This window comes from Cervus elaphus, chromosome 21 (assembly GCF_910594005.1).
Source record: "Cervus elaphus chromosome 21, mCerEla1.1, whole genome shotgun sequence".
NCBI lineage: Eukaryota > Metazoa > Chordata > Mammalia > Artiodactyla > Cervidae > Cervus > Cervus elaphus.
Genome location: NC_057835.1, coordinates 7568912 through 7591142, shown reverse-complemented (window position 1 = coordinate 7591142; position 22231 = coordinate 7568912). Strand labels below are relative to the sequence as shown.

The 22231-nt window shown below is 46.2% G+C and overlaps 1 protein-coding gene and 1 pseudogene across 22 annotated transcripts in view; one reads left to right on the top strand and one right to left on the bottom strand.

Moving 5' to 3' along the window:
* PTK2 (protein tyrosine kinase 2) overlaps positions 1–22231 on the bottom strand; it is a 208497-nt gene that overhangs the window by 86693 nt on the left and 99573 nt on the right. For all 22 annotated transcript variants that reach the window (XM_043879905.1, XM_043879898.1, XM_043879900.1 and 19 more), the window contains 3 exons: positions 17480–17559; positions 16429–16491; positions 4951–5005 (listed from right to left, as the gene is read on the bottom strand). In XM_043879905.1, the coding sequence (XP_043735840.1) occupies positions 4951–5005; positions 16429–16491; positions 17480–17559 (198 nt within the window). The remainder of the gene's footprint in view (positions 1–4950; positions 5006–16428; positions 16492–17479; positions 17560–22231) is intronic.
* On the top strand, positions 9106–10812 carry LOC122679314 (annotated as a pseudogene).

Below are 22231 nucleotides of genomic sequence, written 5' to 3'. Positions count from 1 at the left end.
CATATTCCAGTGTGTATGTGTGTGTGTGTGTCTAAAGCACGCCTCCTTTCCAGTCTGTGTGTATGTGTGCGTGTGCCTAAAGCACGCCTCCTTTCCAGTCTGTGTGTGTGTATGTGTGTGTGTGTCTAAAGCACACCTCCTTTTCAGTCTGTGTGTGTGTGCGTGCGTGTGTGTCTAAAGCATGCCTCCTTTCCAGTCTGTGTGTGTGTGTGTGTGCACGTATGTCTAAAGCATGCCTCCTTTCCAGTCTGTGTGTGTGTGCGTATGTCTAAAGCATGCCTCCTTTCCAGTCTGTGTGTGTGTGCGCATGTGCCTAAAGCACGCCTCCTTTCCAGTCTGTGTGTATGCGTGTGTGTCTAAAGCATGCCTCCTTTCCAGTCTGTGTGTGTGTGCGCGTGTGCCTAAAGCACGCCTCCTTTCCAGTCTGTGTGTGTGCGTGTGCCTAAAGCACGCCTCCTTTCCAGTCTGTGTGTATGCGTGTGTGTCTAAAGCACGCCTCCTTTCCAGTCTGTGTGTGTGTGTGTGTGTGTCTAAAGCACGCCTCCTTTCCAGTCTGTGTGTGTGTCTGTGTCTAAAGCACACCTCCTTTCCAGTGTGTGTGTGTCTAAAGCATGCCTCCTTTCCAGTCTGTGTGTGTGCATGTGCCTAAAGCATGCCTCCTTTCCAGTCTGTGTGTGTGTGTGTGTGTGTGCATGTGTGTCTAAAGCACGCCTCCTTTCCAGTCTGTGTGTGTGTGCGCGTGTGCCTAAAGCACGCCTCCTTTCCAGTCTGTGTGTGTGCGTGTGCCTAAAGCACGCCTCCTTTCCAGTCTGTGTGTATGCGTGTGTGTCTAAAGCACGCCTCCTTTCCAGTCTGTGTGTGTGTGTGTGTGTGTCTAAAGCACGCCTCCTTTCCAGTCTGTGTGTGTGTCTGTGTCTAAAGCACACCTCCTTTCCAGTGTGTGTGTGTCTAAAGCATGCCTCCTTTCCAGTCTGTGTGTGTGCATGTGCCTAAAGCATGCCTCCTTTCCAGTCTGTGTGTGTGTGTGTGTGTGTGTGCGTGTGTGTCTAAAGCACGCCTCCTTTCCAGTCTGTGTGTGTGTGTATGTGTGTGTGTGTGTGTGTCTAAAGCACGCCTCCTTTTCAGTCTGTGTGTGTGTGCGTGTCTAAAGCACGCCTCCTTTCCAGTCTGTGTGTGTGTGTGTGTGTGTGCGTATGTCTAAAGCATGCCTCCTTTCCAGTCTCTGTGTGTGCGTATGTCTAAAGCATGCCTCCTTTCCAGTCTGTGTGTGTGTGTGCCTAAAGCACGCCTCCTTTCCAGTCTGTGTGTGTGTGTGCGTGTGTGCCTAAAGCACGCCTCCTTTCCAGTCTGTGTGTGTGTGCCTAAAGCACGCCTCCTTTCCAGTCTCTGTGTGTGTGTGTGTGCCTAAAGCACGCCTCCTTTCCAGTCTGTGTGTGTGTGTGTGTGTGCGTGTGTGTCTAAAGCACGCCTCCTTTCCAGTCTGTGTTTGTGTGTATGTGTGTGTGTGTGTCTAAAGCACGCCTCCTTTTCAGTCTGTGTGTGTGTGCATGCGTGTCTAAAGCACGCCTCCTTTCCAGTCTGTGTGTGTGCGTGTGTGTGTGTGTGTGCGTATGTCTAAAGCATGCCTCCTTTCCAGTCTCTGTGTGTGTGAGTATGTCTAAAGCATGCCTCCTTTCCAGTCTGTGTGTGCGCGTGTGCCTAAAGCATGCTTCCTTTCCAGTCTGTGTGTGTGCGTGTGCCTAAAGCACGCCTCCTTTCCAGTCTGTGTGTATGTGTGTGTGTCTAAAGCACGCCTCCTTTCCAGTCTCTGTGTATGTGTGTGTGTCTAAAGCATGCCTCCTTTCCAGTGTGTGTGTGTCTAAAGCATGCCTCCTTTCCAGTCTGTGTGTGTGTCTGTGCGTGCCTAAAGCACGCCTCCTTTCCAGTCTGTGTGTGTGCGTGTGCCTAAAGCACGCCTCCTTTCCAGTCTGTGTGTGTGCGTGTGCCTAAAGCACGCCTCCTTTCCAGTCTGTGTGTGCGTGTATCTAAAGCACGCCTCCTTTCCAGTCTCTGTGTGTGTGTGTGTGTGTGTCTAAAGCACACCTCCTTTCCAGTGTGTGTGTGTCTAAAGCATGCCTCCTTTCCAGTCTGTGCGTGCACGTGTGCCTAAAGCACGCCTCCTTTCCAGTCTGTGTGTGTATGTGTGTGTGTGTCTAAAGCACGCCTCCTTTCCAGTCTGTGTGTGTATGTGTGTGTCTAAAGCACATCTCCTTTCCAGTCTGTGTGTGTGTGTGTGTGTGTGTATGTCTAAAGCACGCCTCCTTTCCAGTCTGTGTGTGTGTGTGTTTGTGTGTGTGTGTCTAAAGCACACCTCCTTTTCAGTCTGTGTGTGTGTGCGTGCGTGTCTAAAGCATGCCTCCTTTCCAGTCTCTGTGTGTGTGTGTGTGTGCACGTGTGTCTAAAGCATGCCTCCTTTCCAGTCTGTGTGTGTGTGTGTGTGTGTGTGTGTGTGTGAGTGTGGCTAAAGCACGCCTCCTTTCCAGTCTGTCTGTGCGTGTGTGCCTAAAGCACGCCTCCTTTCCAGCCTGTGTATATGTGCGCGTGTGCCTAAAGCACGCCTCCTTTCTAGCCTCCTCACACGGGTCCAGACAAGGGGGATACTCTCCATGCTGAGGCCAGGACTGAGAGGCTAAGTGACTGCTGAGCCAGGCACTTCTGTGCTCACCACGGGAACGGGAATGATGACTAAATTAAGTGCTCCTGGGAGGGGCCTAGGAAACCACTCTATTACTCTGAAGTAGCGATACTTAACTGTGGATCTCGTAACATTTCTAGTCCTGAAATTAGATTTCTACTGTGAATTATACTCAAATAAGCTGAAATCTGGCTATCTTATTTGCGACATAATTTTACATTTACAGAAGAGCTGTAAAGACAGTGCAGAATCCCCATCGACTGCCCCACCCCACCCCACACCCTGAAGTTAACAACCCACATGACACTGGCACATCTGTTAGATAAGAAACCAGCGCTGCCAGGAGCCCTCACTGAAACCTTTCTGTCTGCCCACCGCTGCCCCCGCTGCTCCAGGCCCCCACGCCACACTTACATCCCCCTACCCCCAGCTGCCACAGCTCCTTGAAACTTCTGGAATAATAATCAGAATTTTGTAGACAGTTCCGTCATGTTGCACTGACTTAGTTTTACTGGTCTGGTGTTTTTTAAAATGTGCCTCTGGCACTAAGATCAAAGAAAGAGAAGTTTTAAATATCTTATAAATTATTCTTAATAATCAGCACATACACCCCAATCATGTTTGCCATCAGTCAATCAATCATAGCTTAAGTTACATCAAATATAAGGTAAACTTTTGACACTTCAGTGTCAGCATTAAGTACAAAGGATCTTCTGAAAACCCAGATATGCAGGGGACTGGCATATAACACAAAGAGGCTCTTGGAGAAGCAAATGTTAACTGATCAGGCCACTCTATAGGTGGGAGAAACAAGAAGCTGCAGCATGGGGGCCTCTCACCTTAGCGACACTTATATCACAGCACCTGAGGCCTGCACCTGGGATGGCCTGTTTGGAGTGTGAGGACCCGTTTTGAAAGTAGGATAACTTCTTGGACTCCCAAATGCCAGCAGTCATACCTCTTGGGGTAACTGCTTATCTGTACACAGCTCTGAGCAGACTCTGCACAATTCTGAGGCCGCCCCGGGACTCACACTTGACCACTGGAGGGAATAGCAATGTGACACAGCCACTTTCACACCCGTTCCTGCTTTCCAAGGCTACGCTGGGCAATGCGCTCTTCTGCCCAGTGACAGGGCAGACTCCCTGAAGAACGGTGTCTGACATTCAGGAGCGTCTCCCCTCCAGTCCACCCAGCAAAGGGCAGACGGGCGCACAGGGCAGGCTGCTGTGCCCCATGCAACTCAAGATCACTGGGTCAGAACCTTCACCAAGGCAGGCTGGCTCCACAGCCAGCTTTCTGAACCACTGTGCTTGGGCCTCAGTGGATGGGACGGTGTCCACATGGCTGCCCCAGTGTGGAACGTGACCTCTGTGACACAAAGTCACAGCAGCAACAGCCACAGTTCCACAGTTTATAAATTACACAGTGACAGGTACTCGTGTTATGTGTGTGTGACCCCTGGGTCGGGAAGATCCCTGGAGGAGGAAATGGCAACCCACTCTAGTATTCGCGCCTGGGAAAGCCCATGGACAGAGGAGCCTGGCGGGCTACAGTCCACAGGGTTGCAAAGTCAGACACGACTGAGCAACTAACACACACACTGATGTGCACACACACCCTGAAGTGCTAAGTAACCATACCAACCCTACAAAATACTATTTCCTTTGTTGTGGAAGTAAGAAACCAGATCCAAAACCATGAGGCTGGGAAACGGCAGCGCTCCTCTGAGCTGGACTCTAACTTGACACACACTCAACCGTGTTCTGAAGGGCTGGGAAGCCACACATCACGTCCCCGGTGTCCCCTCCCCTGTGGTGGGAGCTGCAAAGAGAGACAGGAGCTGGCACTCTGCAAGAAGCTACTAGCACGAAGGAACGTCCACCAGTCAAGAGAAGACAGACCTTCAGAGTGCATGTCTGTGCAAGCAAGCACACACGTGCGCGCACACACACAGAGTTGTGCCTGTGGCTGCTTCACCTGCTGCTTCTTCTCTGAGTTGAACCTGAGACTGTAAAGACTGAGGTGATGTGTTCACCACTGTGAACACAATGCTCCTGGTTTTGTACTTAGCTGAGTGCACACACAATCAAGATACAAAACGGTTTTCTGGGAGAAAGCTACACCTTTAAAAGCCTACTTTCCATGAATATGACTAGAGTAACTGTCAGCTTCTTACATTAAGACTTTTACAGGTAAGAGGGAAAACCGCGTGGCACGGAGGAGGTATCTGCCTAACATGGTCATCTGATTATGACAAAGAAGATGCTAATTACCTTGACTGAATCCAGTAAACTCCTAGGGAAAAACCGCTTCAAACCAACATCTTTCCTGAAATACATAAAGAAGTGAATTAACAAATAATACCACCAAATCAGTATATATAATGACACTGTTGCAAGAACATAAAAGAAGTTTAAATTATTTATCCTTTCACACATGGTATTCAAGAAGGAAATACATATATTAAAGCTCCAAATGACTAGCATAGTCATGGAACAGTTGGGACAAGTAATTTTCTAGATGTGTGCAGAAAACATTGAGACAAGTTGGTTTAGGCAGAAAATCTTTTTGTAACCCTTAACTATTGCAAACTCTCTAAAATACTGCCTCTTTTACAATGTGTAAATAAACTGGGTTTTTTTTTTAACACTCTCTGAAAGTTAGCCTTATGAACCTCAATTCCAGCTGGGTAATGCTATATTTGTATAGAAAGTAGGCTGGCCTGATTAGAAAAAGATTTTAGTTATGCCAGGGATGCTTAAATACCTTAGATTAATCCTAAAATCTGATGATCCTTAAAAATAAACATTAGTCAATGTTTAAAATCTAAGTTTCACACAGAAAGCAAAACAAAGAGAAATTAAGTGATTGGCCTAAGATCAAAAAACTGAATGTGAGGACATGTTGGAAGTCCCAGTGATTTTCTTTAGATCAGGCTACAAAATCAACCATTAATAACAAGTGCCTCACGGCAGTCTGACCGAGAAAACAGGTGGAGAGAATGGCTACTTCTCATGGGAAAGACTGAAGGCTAAAGAAGAAGGGGATGACAGAGGATGAGATGATGGGACGGCATCACCGACTCAATGCACAGGAATTTGAGGAAACTCCAGGAGACAGTAAAGGACAGAGGAGCCTGAAGTGCTGCAGTCCCATAGGGTCACAAAAAGTCTGACATGACTGAGCAACTGAAAAACAAAGTTTCTACTTATTGATACTTGGGATACTAAGTGAACCAGGCTTTTCGGCCACTAGGTGGCAATCATGCTAGTAAAATGAAGCAAAGCCTCTGGACATGAAAGATTATCAGGAGACAGAAAACACAAAAGGATCATGGAGAAAAGTGAAATACAGGTATCTTTTGCATTAAAAAAATAAAATGAATAAAAATATAACAAAACAAAACAAGGATGACTTCGCCCTTAACTGTAAGTGAGCAGGTACTACAAACCAAACGACAGAAAACAAGTAAGAGTTTATGTGGTTGACCCCATATCCAGACATGTAATCCCTTATTTCACACTTTACTAGTTAGAACCTAAACCAGCGAACTCCTTGCTAAGTCCTGGTATTCTATGATGATGATGATGGTGATGACGATGTTTAGCACATCCTTAGAAAATCCTTGCTCAGCTCCCATGATACACTGTTTAATGGTTTTACTGATCAGCAAACTCATGTAACTCTTGGCTTCCCATACATTCTTCTAATCACTCTTGCTTATAACTTCCCTTTCTTATCTTTTCAGATATGAACAAGGGGAAAGTGTCCACCCAAGTTCTTCCCTCTCTTGCTGCCTCCTAACAAGACAGGAACTTTGCATTCTAAGGATTTGGGAGCTAATCACTATGGGAAGTGGCAAAATAAGCACATAAAAGATAAACTAACACCCCGGAGCTACTCCTGAGCATTTTCTTCCCTGTTTCCCTTGTCAGGAACTTGCTTTATGCAGAGAGTTCTGCCCTGGAATTTCGGCTTTGCAGAAGGATGGATCTTAATGCCTGATGGATCTTAAAGGCTGTGACTTAATGCCTGTCGAGGCTGGGTGACAGCTATATGTGAAATGGGGATGCTAATTCCTACTGACAACAGTGGTGCTGAGAGGAAATGAGGAAGTGTTAAGGACCCAGAACCCTATGGGGGCGGTTTCCCCTCCTCTGGAAATACCACGGCTGCCCCTGCTGGCTGGTGAGAGTCTAGTCTACGTGCTGACCAGCCGTGGTCTTGAGCAGAGGCAGGTGTGACCTGATGCTGCCAAGAGCAGAATGGGGAGGAAGGGGGGGACACAGGCAGGTGGGCGGGTGGACAGCAGACTCGGGAGGTGCTCTGGGAAAGGTGATAAGGGAAGGCTGATGCACGGAGATGGGGAAGGCCAGGGCCAGCTTCGGGAGGCCCAAGGCTGGAAAAACTTTATTCACACATGTTAAGTGAAAGTGGAAGTCGCTCAGTCGTATGCAACTCTTCGCAACCCCATGGACTCTACAGTCCTTGGAATTCTTCAGGCCAGAACACTGGAGTGGGTAGCCTTTCCCTTCTCCAGGGGTTCTTCCCAACCGAGGGTCTCCTACATTGCAGGCGGATTCTTTACCAACTGAGCTATGAGGGAAGTCATTAAGCTTATTATAAATGAATTCTCATGTCAAGGATAAATTTGTTTCTCCTTGGCATTACTTCTGAGAAGATTCAGACCTTGTCTGTTGCTTTAACTAATTAATACTTCGCGGACATCATTCCTCTCAGATTTAAAGCTCAGGCAAAAAAGCAAACCAAAATCAACTTTAAAATATAACTATAATGCATATTATCATACAGTATCCCTATCTTATCCTCACCCCCAAACTCTCAAGAATTGAGTATCATTAAGAATACCACTAAGGTCCCTTAACCTCTAAAACGATACCTTACCATCTCTTACAAATGGATAAATGTTAAAATCCTCTTAAGTTCAGGAGAAACTGCTGTTGCTTCCTAATACACCTCTCACCCGAGGCCACCCGGTGGCATCTACGGACGATGGATGGGCGGCAAGATTCAAGGGGCCTGGAGCCCTGGTGATGAGGACCACTGACTGCCTGGTACAAAGAGAAATAACCTTCTCTACCGGTTAAGCCACTGTCAATCAATTCATGCCAAATCTGTGAGCTTTCCCTGCATCAATATATTATCACAGGCAGCTAAAGAAAGCACTAGATCAAAAAAAAAAAGAAAGAAAGCACTAGATCACTACTGACAAGAAGGACAATTAAAAAAAGAAATGAAAACAATGCACAATTAGAATTAACCTTGGCTAATTTTAAATCACAGATTTATTTACTGAGGAAATACCGATGGAATATCTAATAAGCAGGAGATACTGCTAAGTGCCAGAAATACCAGCAGCTCCCTACATCAACACAGCTTAGTCTAACAAAGAAGAAACAGTTACACAAACGACTACAGCAAGACATCTTTCTTTCAAAAGCAAACCACTTCATGAGGAAATGAGCAGAACTGAAAGTTACGTGACTTACTTAAAATACGTTCACAGTACAATTCTGTACTGTGGAGAAGAATCATCGGTACCTAAGTCTTGCTTCTACAATGTCACATTAGGAACCATAATTCTAACACTGTATTATTAGCTTATTTTGGTTTCATCTGTCATTGTTAGCAATGCCATCTTTAAGCTGGGTAACCAAACATTTTTCTTAACACATCCCATCTGACTCCTGTCTCTGATTTATAAGAGACATAAGTAAAAGAACTGTCTGTGTGCACTCCAGAATGTGCCCTTGCACTGTGAGACCCCAGGAGGCCAAGTTTTGGGGTTGGGGGCTGGGGTTCCCCTCTGCCTACAGAAAAGGCACCGTGATTCTTCCCGAGTGGGAAAGACATAGAAAGAAACACTGATCAACTCTTTAGTTGGTTTAAAGAAAAAGTACAAAAAGTTTTAGATTGTGTTTTTCCCACTCTCCAAAGTTGGGGCAGATTTTTTTTTTTCATAATTGAAAATAGCTATTTTGAAATGTGGTAAAGTTGAAGGTTCACTACGTTATAAATTACTGAGATTGTCCATAAACTTTCTGGCAGAAACTAAGAAGCTATATGGACTATTTCAGTTTTTCTCCTTATGGGCAAGGAAAAAGAGAACCCAGGATAAACTAATAAAGAATAAGTAACATTCTGCACTCGTGTGTAATTCTTTTCCATACTGAGAAAAAATATTTACACTTCTAAGTGACTCTAGGCTACTAGCAAAACCAGTAGGAAGGGCGGTGCTGAGCCACCGGACGCCCTAGCTACCCATCCTCAGTGACCACCGCCTCAGTGAGCACAGAGCACCACTCCCGGCCACACCCTGACCCCAGCCCTGGAAGGGCCTATCAACAGCTGCAGTAGAGGATAGAGCCCAGAGGCCGGCTGCAGCGGGAGGGCCCCGGCGGCAGAAGATGGCGGAGCTCGGCAAGAAGTACCGCATGTACTGCCTGGCCGAGCTGAGCCCGCTGCACGTCCGCTGCACCGAGTGCCAGGACATTGTAAGGTACAGTTCCGGCGAGGCAGAAAAGGAAAGACGGCCTCAACAGAGGTAGGTTACCTTTACTGAGGCAAGGAGGGGCGACAGTCGGCCTAACGACCCACCAGGCTGAGCGCCGAGAGGGATCAGGGAGGCTTCATACTTATAGGGAGGTTTGTGGAAGCGATAAGGGAAACGTCAATCAGGCGGGATATTTTGAGTATTCTTTTGTTGAGATGACACTTGTAGTTGGGCAGGGGGTGATAAGTCTTCTGGGCGGGTGTAGGGAGTGGTAGGTTTCCGGACAGGGGGTGGTAAGTCCCAGATAGATGCAACTGGCCTGGAGCATCAGAATGGAACTAAAGTTATGCTTTGTTTTCTCCGAAGTTAGATGATTCAGCAAGGGGCCTTTGAGACTGTTGTTCTCTTTTCTAGGCCCGAAAGACTCCTTCAGACATCGAGCTGTGCCCCGAGTGCTTCTCCGCCGGCGCCGAGATCGGCCACCACCGCCGCTACCACGGCTACCAGCTGGTGGACAGCGGGCGCTTCACGCTCTGGGGGCCCGAGGCCAAGGAGGGCTGGACCAGCCGCGAGGAGCAGCTGCTGCTGGATGCCATGGAGCAGTTCGGCTTCGGGAACTGGGAGGACATGGCAGCTCACGTCTGCGCTTCCTGGACCCGCCAGGAACTGATGGAGCATTACTTAAGCATGTACATCCACAGAAACCTGGGGAAGGCCTGCATCCCCGACACCATCCCCAACCGGGTGACCGACCACACCTGCCCCAGTGGGGGCCCCCTCTCTCCCAGCCTTACCACCCCCTTGCCTCCCCTAGACATCTCGGCGGCCGAGCAGCAGCAGCTGGGCTACATGCCGCTGCAGGACGACCAGGAAATCGAGTACGACCAGGACGCCGAGACCCTCATCAGCGGGCTCTCGGTCTACTACAATGAAGACGATGTGGAGATTGAGCTGAAGCCCACGCACGTGGACATGTACGTGCGCAAGCTCCGTGAGCGGCAGCGGCGCAAGAACATCGCGCGCGCGACTACAACCTGGTGCCCGCCTTCCTGGGCAAGGACAAGAAGGAGAAGGAGCGGGCAGCGCGGCGCAAGGTCACCAAGGAGAAGGAGCTGCGGCTGAAGCTGCCGCCGCTCTACCAGTTCATGTCGTGCAAGGAGTTCGACGACCTGTTCGAGAACATGCACAAGGAGAAGATGCTGCACACCAAGATACGCGAGCTGCAGTGCTACCGGCACAACGGCATCACCAAGATGGAGGAGTCGGCCGAGTCCGAGGCAGCCCGGCACAAGCGCGAGAAGCGCAAGGAGAACAAGGCGCGGCGGTGGCGGGGGGCGCCAAGCGCGGCAAGGAGGAGGGCCGGGACGGCGAGTTCTCGGGCATCGAGCACCTGCCGGGCTTCGAGCTCCTGTCGGACCGCGAGAAGGTTCTGTGCAGCTTGCTGAACCTGAGCCCCGCACGCTACGTGACCGTGAAGACCATCATCATCAAGGACCACCTGCAGAAGCGCCAGGGCATCCCCTCCAAGAGCCGCCTGCCCAGCTACCTGGACAAAGTCCTCAAGAAGAGGATCCTGAACTTCCTCAAAGAGAGCGGGTGGATATCCAGGGACGCCTCCTGAAGCCCGCCGCCCGGAGTGCCCAGGATGGACGGATGGACGGGTGGACGGTCGCCGCGAGAGCCACACCGACAGCGAAGAGGGGAAAAAAAAAAAAAATCTTTGTGAGCCAAAACGAAATGGGGTGGGCGGGAGGGGGAGAGGAAACGCTTTTGTTTGTTGCTTTTGTTTGTTTGTCCCCTATTGTTGCTTTTTAAACAAATCAAGTTCTTTTTTTAGGGTATCAATTCTTTTTATGGTCCTCTGAAGAAGCAATAGTAACAGTCGGATCAAGGGGAAGACAAAACCCGTGTATATTTTAACTGAACCCCTAAACGTAGTACTTTAAGATGAGGATTTGCCTTTAAGTGTTCAGTGTGGACACATGATGATGAGATCGGGAAATTTACTTTTTTTGTTGCTTCCCAGTGGTACAGGACTGTGAGATGGGTGGAGAGAAGCCCTTCCCTGCTGGCCGCCGGCTCACTCCCCTGACCTAAGCTCTGCGCGGCTGCCCTGTGGCGGGCAGGTGGCACTTTAGGCAGAGGGCACGGGCCAGGCAGGAGAAGAGGCCGGGGAAGGGCGGGATGGGCATCCCTAGGGACTGGCCTGGAGGAATCTGGTGTTGAATGGTTTGGCCAAATTGAGCTTCCCCACGGTGGCTGGCGGTGGCGCTTTGAGGGAGCTCACTGTGGTGTCTGCGGGGGATGTGGGGCCTCCTCCCCTGGAGGTGCTTGTTGCTGCGCTTAGAACTTGGCTGTGTGTTTTACTTGGAAGAACTCATTTTAAATGAAGTTCACCGAGAGTTGGGAGTTCTGGGTTTTGGGTCAGCTCCTTCCAAGGTTCTCACCCCAGTGGCAAGCCCCTCTTTCTCTGAGACTGGCCACATGTCTTGTCTTGTGTGGTGACAGGCGCTGGGCTAGGCGAGAGGGACCCCTGTGGCCCGGAGGCCCAGGCACTGCTTCTCGGGGCCGCCGCCTTGAGCCAGACTCCGGCGTGGCTCTGCCCAGCCGGGTTCAGAGGGGCTCTCAGGGGTGCCCTCATGACAGGCACAGTGCCTTCCGCCGGAACCTGAGGAGTCGCGTGTCCTCCAGCTGCCCGGGGCTCTCGTGTCCAAGGCCCTGCTGTAGGGTCAGTGGAGTGGCCAGACCCCAGTGCTCCTCCAGTCGTCCTGGGGCGCATCCTGCCTCTCACCCCTCGTAGCTGCCAGACTGTTTACCTCCCAGAATGCTTGGGCTTGAAGTTACACTGAAGTGAAGGTATTTGAGAAAGAAAAAAATAAAAACCTCATCATTTCCAAGGACGGCTTAATTATGGTGCCTTTTCCTTTCACATCCTTCTGTCTGTCCCCTAGGGTGAACTTGCAGCATTAAATATACACTTCAAGTATATTGGGGGCTTCCCTGGTGACTCAGATGGTAAAGAACCCAGCTGCAATGCAGGAGACCTGGGTTCAATCCCTGGGTCGGGAAGATCTGGAGAAGGGAATGGCAACCCATTCCAGTATTCTTGCCTTGGAGAACCGCCACAGACAGAGGAGCCTTGGCAGGCCACCGTCCACGGAGTTGCAAAGAGTCGGACGCGACTGAGTGCCGGATGCTCAAACATGTCCATGGCTATAGGTGTAAACCGCGTCGCATGCTGGCAGAGCAGCACTCCCCGCGACCTGACCGCAAGCCCGGGACCTCTCTGACTGGAAAGTAGCGGGCGGTGGTGTCAGTCTTGAGCGCCGTCGCCCGCAGGGTAACCACGGCTGATGAAAGTGTGGACACGGTCTGTGCCGAGCAGAGGCGGAGAAGGTGCTACGTCCCTCCAGGGGTTCTCAGCCAGGGTTCCTGGAGCAGCAGCGCAGCGCCCCCCGGGGAATCCGCTAGCGCTTCAGGGACTTGGGCCCCCCCAGGCCTCGGACACGCAGGGTGGGCCTCGCAGGTCACTGGGACGCGGGCTGAAGTCTGAGAACTGTGGGCTTTAGCCACTCCAGTGTGACCGATTTTCTACATCAGATTCCTAGTTTGGTGAGGTTTTAAATTTAAGTCTTATTTTTATACAAAATGATTGCCAGACTTTCACTAAGCTTGAGAAGCAAAAGCTCCCTATAAAATGTGCATGGCCCCGGCCCAGAGCTGTCAAACGAGAAGTTCTGTGCTTAAGCAGGTTTTCAGTGTGTGTGTCTTTTCTCGATTGTATGAAGAATTTATTTAGGCTTGACTGTTTTTAAACACCATAATGAATGTATAATTTATGTTAAAAGTGTGAACCCTTTGTTACATGGGAAAAGTAATTTTATGATTGGTTGCCTCTTGTCCCATCAACTCCAGCTATTACTGTTGCATTAGTCCTGTCCGTGCTGTTTACTCGGAGCCTTTAAATTTCTGTATTTAATTCTTATGATAAATGAGTCACCATGATTCCATGGAATTAGGTCTTTTCAAAACTAAAACTCTCTCGAGTCAGAAGATAATCAGCTGTTCAGAACAATGCTCTGGATGGCCAGCATTCCGAGAATGTATTCAGACCGAAACTCTGCCTACCGCCTTTTTCCCTTTTAAACAGGTTGAGAACCAAAAAAAAAAAAAAAAAGAAGAAGATAGAACCCAGGAAACAGTACAGAGAAAAGACCACAATTAGATTAGCATTGTGAATACAGTGATGACGCTGTGAAAGTGCTGCACTCAACATGCCAGCAAATTTGGAAAACTCAGCAGTGGCCACAGGACTGGAAAAGGTCAGTTTTCATTCCAACTCCAAAGAAAGGCAATGCCAAAGAATGCTCAAACTACCGCACAATAGCACTCATCTCACATGCTAGTAAAGTAATGCTCAAAATTCTCCAAGCCCGGCTTCAACAGTATGTGAACCGTGAACTTCCAGATGTTCAAGTTGGATTTAGAAAAGCCAAAGGAACCAGAGATCAAATTGCCAACATCCATTGGGTCATCCAAAAAGCAAAAGAGTTCTAGAAAAACATCTGCTTTACTGACTATGCCAAAGGTTTTGACCCTGTGGCTGTGGAAAACTCTTCAAGAGACCACCTGACCTGCCTCCTGAGAAATCTGTATGAAGGTCAAGAAGCAACAGTTAGAACTGGACAGGGAACAACAGACTGGTACCAAATCGGGAAAGGAGTACATCAAGGCTGTATATTGTCACCCTGCTTATTTAATTTATATGCAGAGTACATCATGAGAAATGCCGGGCTGGATGAAACACAAGCTGGAATCAAGATTGCTGGGAGAAATATCAATAACCTCAGATACGCAGATGACACCACCTTTATGGCAGAAAGCGAAGAAGGACTAAAGAGCCTCTTGATGAAAGTGAAAGAGGAAAGTGAAAAAGTTGGCTTAAAACTCAACATTCTGAAAACTAAGATCATGGCATCTGGTCCCATCACCTCATGGCAAATAGATGGGGAAACAATGGAAACAGTGACAGACTTTATTTTTGGGGGGTCCAAATCCATTGCAGATGGTGACTACAGTCATGAAATTAAAAGACGCTTGCTCCTCAGAAGAAAAGTTATGACCCACCTAGAGAGCATGTTAAAAAGCAGAGACATTACTTTGTCAACAAAGGGCCATCTAGTCAAAAGCTGTGGTTTTTCCAGTAGTCATGTATGGATGTGAGAGTTGCACTATAAAGAAAGCGGAGTGCCAAAGAATTGATGCTTTTGAACTGTGGTGTTGGAGAAGACTCCTGAGAGTCCCTTGGACTGCAAGGAGATCCAACCAGTCCATCCTAAAGGTGTAAATCAGTCCTGAATATTCATTGGAAGGACTGATGCTGAAGCTGAAACTCCAATACTTTGGCCACCTGATGCAAAGAACTGACTCATCTGAAAAGACCATGATGCTGGGAAAGATTGAAGCGGGGCGGAGAAGGGGATGACAAAGGATGAGATGGTTGGATGGATCACCGACTCGATGGACATGAGTTTTAGCAAGCTGCAGGGGTTGGTGATGGACAGGGAAGCCTGGCATGCTGCAGTCCATGGGGTTCCAAAGTTTGACACGACTTAGCGACTGAACTGTGAATAGAGTAAAGCTACCTTCCAAGAATAATGCAAAATAAAGGAAATGACAAGATGACAAAAGCAGAATTTCACCACCAAAGACACATTAAAAAAGAAATTCTTAAACAATGTGCTTAAGAAAAAGGGCCCTGCTATCAGAAGACAGGCTGAGCTCCAAGACAGTGTTCAGCCAACACAGTGATAAACAAGCAGGCCTGCAGGGCTCCTCCCGACACACCCACAGAGCTGGAGGCAGAAGAGAGCCTACAGGTGGGGATGCGGCGCCTGGGCTGAGCAGGCACCCAGGGAGGTTCAGTCCTGCCGCTCAGGCCCTGGCTCTCACCAGAAGCCCCCACCCCCACCGCCGCCAGAGCCCCCTCAGCAGCCACCTGGGGGCTTCAGGAAGCAGATGGAGACAGTCCAGCCCCCCACAGTCACTGTCAGATACAGAACACAAAACGGCTGGCATGAAAAGTTTGAAGAAATAAATGGCACAATCCTTATCTGTCCTTATTTAATTTGTTAAGAGGCACAACATATGGAACATGTGTATCCATAAACACACAACCACAAATATTTAGTACACCATGTTAATATATTAGGTTCAAAAGTCAAGTGATGAATTCAAACTAAAACAAGACAGACCGCCCCAGGTGTTAACTCACTTGTCACAACTGATTAAAAAAGGCGCCTGTAATTGCAAAAATAACTACCCCAGCTACTACCACTAGCCATCACCTCAAATGGTTCCACCTGCTCAAGACTAACTCCCCCAAACATCCACCTCTACTTTTATTTTAAATGAGCATACCTCCCCTGTAAAACCTTGTTTCCAAAATGACGGCAGATTACATTTTCACAGTGTGACACAGCTTGGCTGACCTGCCATGTCAAGTCTTATGGACAACCTTTCACTTCACTGCAGTAACATCCTCCAAACAGCACAAGGATTTCAGTAATAATATGGCAGGAAAAGGTGCTAGCAAAAAGTTGCACCATTGCTAATGAAAATAAAACTGGAAATAACAAATACCAACAATTTTTGCTGAATTAATTATCCACAGACAATTTGCAGAACTTTCAGCCTCCCAAGACATAAGCCCCACTTTGTCTTTTATGCATTTTAAACAATCTAATGGTGTAATGCCCACTAATTTCACTACTGGGAAAACGTTCAGTTATCCTAAATACTCTGATACACAAGCAACAAATAACTCCCATATTTTAACTAAGCAAAAAAAAAAAAAAAACTTAATAAACTTAGAGAAAACAAATAAAAACAATTCAGTGTAAATTAGAAGTGAAACTCCATCCCAATATGGTTAAATCTACAGAGACAGAAAAGTTTATTATTTATGTGTTAACAAGTCCAAGACCATTAGCCTTAAGACATTTATCAACAAATTTAAATGTTTGCTAACTCAATTAATGATTAATGTCATCAAGAATTCTTTTCTTAATAAAACCTTCCGCTTTCAGATATAAAAATTTTAGACACAGTACTGTTTAGATTCAATAATAGTTTTTTTTTTTAAGTAAGATAACTAAGTAGATAAACTAATAAAATATAAGTCTGAAAAATGACTCGACTCTGAACATGCACAGGCAGACCTGAACGCCACACTTACTCCAGCACTTCGTAGTTAGACTTCTTCTCCAGGGCGTTGCCGCGCATCTCCCAGTACGATCGCCTGAAGCAGAGAAGAGAGACACTCACAGATCTGCCTGGAGAGCGTCTGCCATGTTAAATGACTAAAAACAACTGCACAGCTCAGTCACAAACATTCTGACAAACTACCAGTAAACAATAAACTTGATTCTCCGCATTACTCCTCCTTCATCAGGCAGCATATATCAATTAACACACTGAAGGAAAGGATCCAAGTTTGCTTTCCAAGAGAAAACTGTAAAGGAGGAGACCAGTGAGAGATCGCTCCCGCCCCGAGCCCCCAACTCCGGGATATAAAATTAAGGTTGAAAACAAATGTTAATGAAGTTGCTGAGAGTTATACTTAATGATCTGTGAGTCTTACAGGAACTGTTATTTCATAACCTTATACAATATAAAAAACAGGGATCTCCTGGGAAAATTATCACTGTTTTGAGTACACATAATCAACTTTTAGCTAATTTTACCAACTCATCTTAAACTGGCAGCCTGGGATAAATTTTAATTAAAATTTTATCTGACAAAGGTAGAAATATTCTTTTATTCAAAGTTTAAAATGGTGGCACAGAATATATGACAAATGCTACCAGAAATAAGAAACGCATTCTCAGCTTCCCATTCCCCACAATGGCCATTAGACACAAGTGATGGTTCACGTTCAAGTTTAAAGCAATAACACTGCACGTCTGAGTATTCGGTGTCCGCCTCAGCTGGTGGCTGGCACGGGGATCTCAGACACTTCCTTCACCACAGAAGGTTCTCCTGGGGAGCTCAGCCTTACACTTGCTTACACGCTTGTGCTCTTATCATTCCATTCTAACTACCATGAAATATCATCTTAAAAGATTCTAGAATTAGCAATTCAACCTAATTCAGAGTATTCTTAAATTTTACTGGTTTTTATTCAGTATGTTACTGATAATCTTTATGAGGAAAAGGAAAATACCTAGAAAAAAATAAAGGAAAACATTGCTGAATAAAGACCTTGATGTCTATGGTTATCTTCTTACCGTATTTCTAGACAACCCAACTTAAGTGCAATGTCCTGGTCCACTTGGTCAGCGATCTCTAACATATAATCGCTCTTCACCTACAATAGAAAGGAATGAGTAAAACAGTGTCATTGTAAGAGTACACTGTAGACTTAGTAAATGTGTGCTGGGTGTCATCCCCATACTTCATACGCACTGTGTCCATAATGACACCTGATGCTGGGTGTGAAAGGAGCAATATCAGGAAACAGTGAGTCAGTCTTCTTTTATGAAGAACTTTTATCATCCGTGAGCACTTAAACGTCATCCGAATCACGGAACCTCAAGTGGCTCTCTATACCCTCCCATGTTGTTGAAGGTTCCTTTCCAGATAAACTTGTGTTCAAATTTTCCGAACTCAGACTGCAACCCCAGAAGCATTTCTGGACCTCAACACAGGAGCAAGGAAAACTGACATTGTTTCAAAATCCATTTAATCCTGCAACTGATGTGCTTCCACCTAACCATCAACTGTACCTCATGAACCTACAAAGTGACAACACGCTGAAGTGGGACGTGAAGAGAAGGTTCTAACAGAACGTGACAGCTGTCTTTCAAGCAATGACTGTGAGGGACTGAGGTCAGTATCTGAGGGTGCTTATCAGTGTGAAAGTATTTTCAAAGATGAGACACGTAAAATCTCACAGACGAGCATCAAGAGACCAACATCTGCAATTGACTTTGACGGTGGAGAGCACTCATTTTGAACCTCAGTTAGGTGAAATGTTACTTCTCCCCTCAAAAGGAACTCATTCTTCTTGTTAGTAGGCCTATCTTACAAAAAACTGCACTCCATTATTAAGTTATGAATTTCACCAGTACAGAACTCAGTGTAAATCAGTCTTGTCTCATTACATAAGTATTTCAGGATACCTTCCACTTTGCATCTTGATCCTCAATCCTAAAACATTCCCTCTCTGGCCCTTCCCAGAAAAAGAGTGCTGACCTCTGCTCTAGGAAAAATTCAAAAGAACCTCTTCTTGAATGACTGCTACCCAGCCTGTAAGTTCACCTACTCAAAAGATTTCTACTCCTCTGTTAACTACTCCGTCCACCTCGTACTGACAGCTCATCATGGTAACTCCCCTTGAAAAGACCCCAACTCCCCAATCTCCCTTAGCCCTTCATTTTAACTGCTTGGTAAAAACAGCAAATACTGAAGCCCACCACCCGCTCCCTATCCACACTTACTGCTGAGTAACGAGAAACCCTGCTATGTGTTCTGCTTTAAATTCATGACGACAGACCTCAAATGGTCACCAGAAACCGCCTGGAAACTCCGCGACGCCTGCCCGCGAAGCTTGGCAACACACAGATTCATATTTTCTTCAGTCAACCTGCCACATCCCTTTCTTACAGAGAAAATGGAAGTCTTTTCTTTAAAGCTCCAGAACCTACAACCCGAAGGGCGCCTGTGCTCACCTACTCACGCCTTCTCCCAGGATGGAAGCCATGCCCGGCTCAGCCAGCAGCGGGCAGCCACCTGGCTCTGATCTAAACACAATTTCCTCTGAAATCTTTGCTCTGTTTTTTGCCTTAGCACCCACACCTAGGTAGTCAAGAAATACTGACTGACTGAAGAGAGAGCCCATGAATGAAAGAATAAAGTCATCAAACTGGGATGTGGATACCTCTGTGTGTGAATGCTGTTTTCCATGTAAGAGTTACAAGCATTGATCATTTATGTTCCTTATACATAGTAGGCATTTAATGATGCCTACTATGATTCAATGGAATGAATCAATGGAAATGAATTACTCAATATCTCACTAAATTAAGTAAAAAGCTTTGATTCTAGAATCACTCTATTTATACTTCAGCTGGTTTCTATACAGCAAAAAATAAGTCTAAATTTTAAAACTAACTTTTTGCATCATAAAGAGTTTTATTACTGAACACAGAAAAATGAAGAGATAAAAACAGTATCTATGTGAGCTAGAGAAACACCACAGTTGTTATGACCGACACATTCACTGGGATCTGTTTATGGTTTGGTGCAGACCTGGAAGCAACCACAGCAGAGCATCAACTGCACGCTGAAGAAAACACAAAATTGCCTTAAGGTTAATTACTAGGACTTTTTTTTTTTCCATTTATTTTTATTAGTTGGAGGCTAATTACTTTACAATATTGTAGTGGTTTTTGCCATACACTGACATGAATCAGCCATGGATTTACATGTGTTCCCCATCCTGATCCCCCCTCCCGCCTACCTCCCCATCCCATCCCTCTGGGTCTTCCCAGTGCACCAGCCCTGAGCACTTGTCTCATGCATCCTACCTGGGCTGGTGATCTGTTTCACTCTTGATAGTATACTTGTTTCAATGCTATTCTCTCAGAACATCCCACCCTCACCTCTCCCACAGACTCCAAAAGTCTGTTCTGTACATCTGTGTCTCTTTTTCTGTTTTGCATATAGGGTTATTGTTACAATCTTTCTAAATTCCATATATATGTGTTAGTATACTGTATTGGTCTTTATCTTTCTGGCTTACTTCACGCTGTATAATGGGCTCCAGTTTCATCCATCTCATTAGAACTGATTTAAATCAATTCTTTTTAATGGCTGAGTAATATTCCATGGTGTATATGTACCACAGCTTCCTTATCCATTCCTCTGCTGATGGGCATCTAGGTTGCTTCCATGTCCTGGCTATTATAAACAGTGCTGCGATGAACACTGAGGTGCACGTGTCTCTTTCAGATCTGGTTTCCTCAGTGTGTATGCCCAGAAGTGGGATTGCTGGGTCATATGGCAGTTCTATTTCCAGTTTTTTAAGGCATCTCCACACTGTTCTCCATAGGGGCTGTACTAGTTTGCATTCCCACCAACAGTGTAAGAGGGTTCCCTTTACTCCACACCCTCTCCAGCATTTATTGCTTGTAGACTTTTGGATAGCAGCCATCCTGACTGGCGTGTAATGGTACCTCATTATGGTTTTGATTTGCATTTCTCTGATAATGAGTGATGTTGAGCATCTTTTCATGTGTTTGTTAGCCATCTGTATATCTTCTTTGGAGAAATCTCTGTTTAGTTTTTTGGCCCATTTTTTGATTGGGTCATTTATTTTTCTGGAATTGTGCTGCAGGAGTTGCTTGTATACAAATAGCCAAAGCAATCTTGAGAAAGAAGAATGGAACTGGAGGAATCAACCTGCCTGACTTCAGGTTCTACTACAAAGCCACAGTCATCAAGACAGTATGGTACTGGCACAAAGACAGAAACATAGATCAATGGAACAAAATAGAAAGCCCAGAGATAAATCCAGATACCTATGGACACCTTATTTTCGTACAAAGGAGGCAAGGAAAAAAGGGAGGCGGGAGGGGGGATCGGGATGGGGAACACATGTAAATCCATGGCTGATTCATGTCAATGTATGGCAAAAACCACTACAGTATTGTAATTAGCCTCCAACTAATAAAAATAAATGAAAAAAAAAAAGTCCTAGTAATTAATCTTAAAGCAGTTTTGTAACCATGTGTTTTCTTCAGCGTGCAGGTGATGCTCTGCTGTGGTTGCTTCCAGGTCTGCACCAAACCATAAACTGAGATCCCATTTAACGTGTCGGTCAGAACAACTGTGGTGTTTCTCTAGCTCACAATGGAAAAAAGACAACCTCTTTAACAAGTGGTGCTGGGAAAACTGGTCAACCACCTGTAAAAGAATGAAACTAGAACACTTTCTAACACCATACACAAAAATAAACTCAAAATAACTACTAGGACTTTTAAACGCTATTCAAAGGTGGGAAAGTGTAATCACATGTTTTATTCATTCATCAAAACCATGCTCATATTAGTTGCAAAAAAAAAAAAAAACAAAGGGAAAATTACTTCAACCATCTTTATGGAAAACCCCTTTATGTACGAACATGACTTGAAACTTCTGAGAGTTGTTTTTCCTACAGCAACAATCTGCTACTCTTGACTGAGAGCTGTGTGCCCACGGCCTGAGGCTCGTTCACATCTGCGGTGACCTGCATTCTCTGCAAGGTGTGCTGACCCACGGGGAACGAGCCGTCTCAGCAGGGCCTCCCCCTCCCCGCTCCCCTCCCCCAGGCTCAGAGGGCGCGCTCTCTGAACCGCTGTGCACATCCCTTGATGCTGCGCTCAGGAAATCTTCTTCAAGACGCAGGGCTTTAACACTCTGTGCTCATTTCTTTACAAAACATTTCCTGACTAACTTTCACTCCTACTAACTCCCGGCAGAATTCATTGCTTTCTTTCGTGAAATAAGTGCAATTTATTGAAGATTTACATGTGTGTGATATATAGTTGCTTCAAGTAAATATACTCATTGCCACGTCAGATAGATTTGTGTATGACTCTCATTTAATTTTCACAGCATCACTGTGAGCAGGACAGTACTATAATCGCCAATTTAGAGCCTTAGAAAGGGCCTAAAAAGACTGACGGTGACAGCAGAGGTACTGCGTATTATTCAGGGGCTGGGTAGTACACTGTTTTAGATACATTATTTGTAGTCTGAATAATGAATAAAGACAGGCTTCGGTCCGATTATATACATGAAGACCAGGAAACTTAATTACTCAAAATCAATGTACCCAAGGTCACACAGCAAGCATCAAAGTTAAAACTCAAAACCCATCCGCTGACCCTCACAACTCAAGCTGCAGTGTGTACCTACACCTTCCTGTGACCTCTGAAAAAGTACAGACGTTCTCCACCAGAAGGAAGATTAATGACCACTGAGGACTACATCGCATC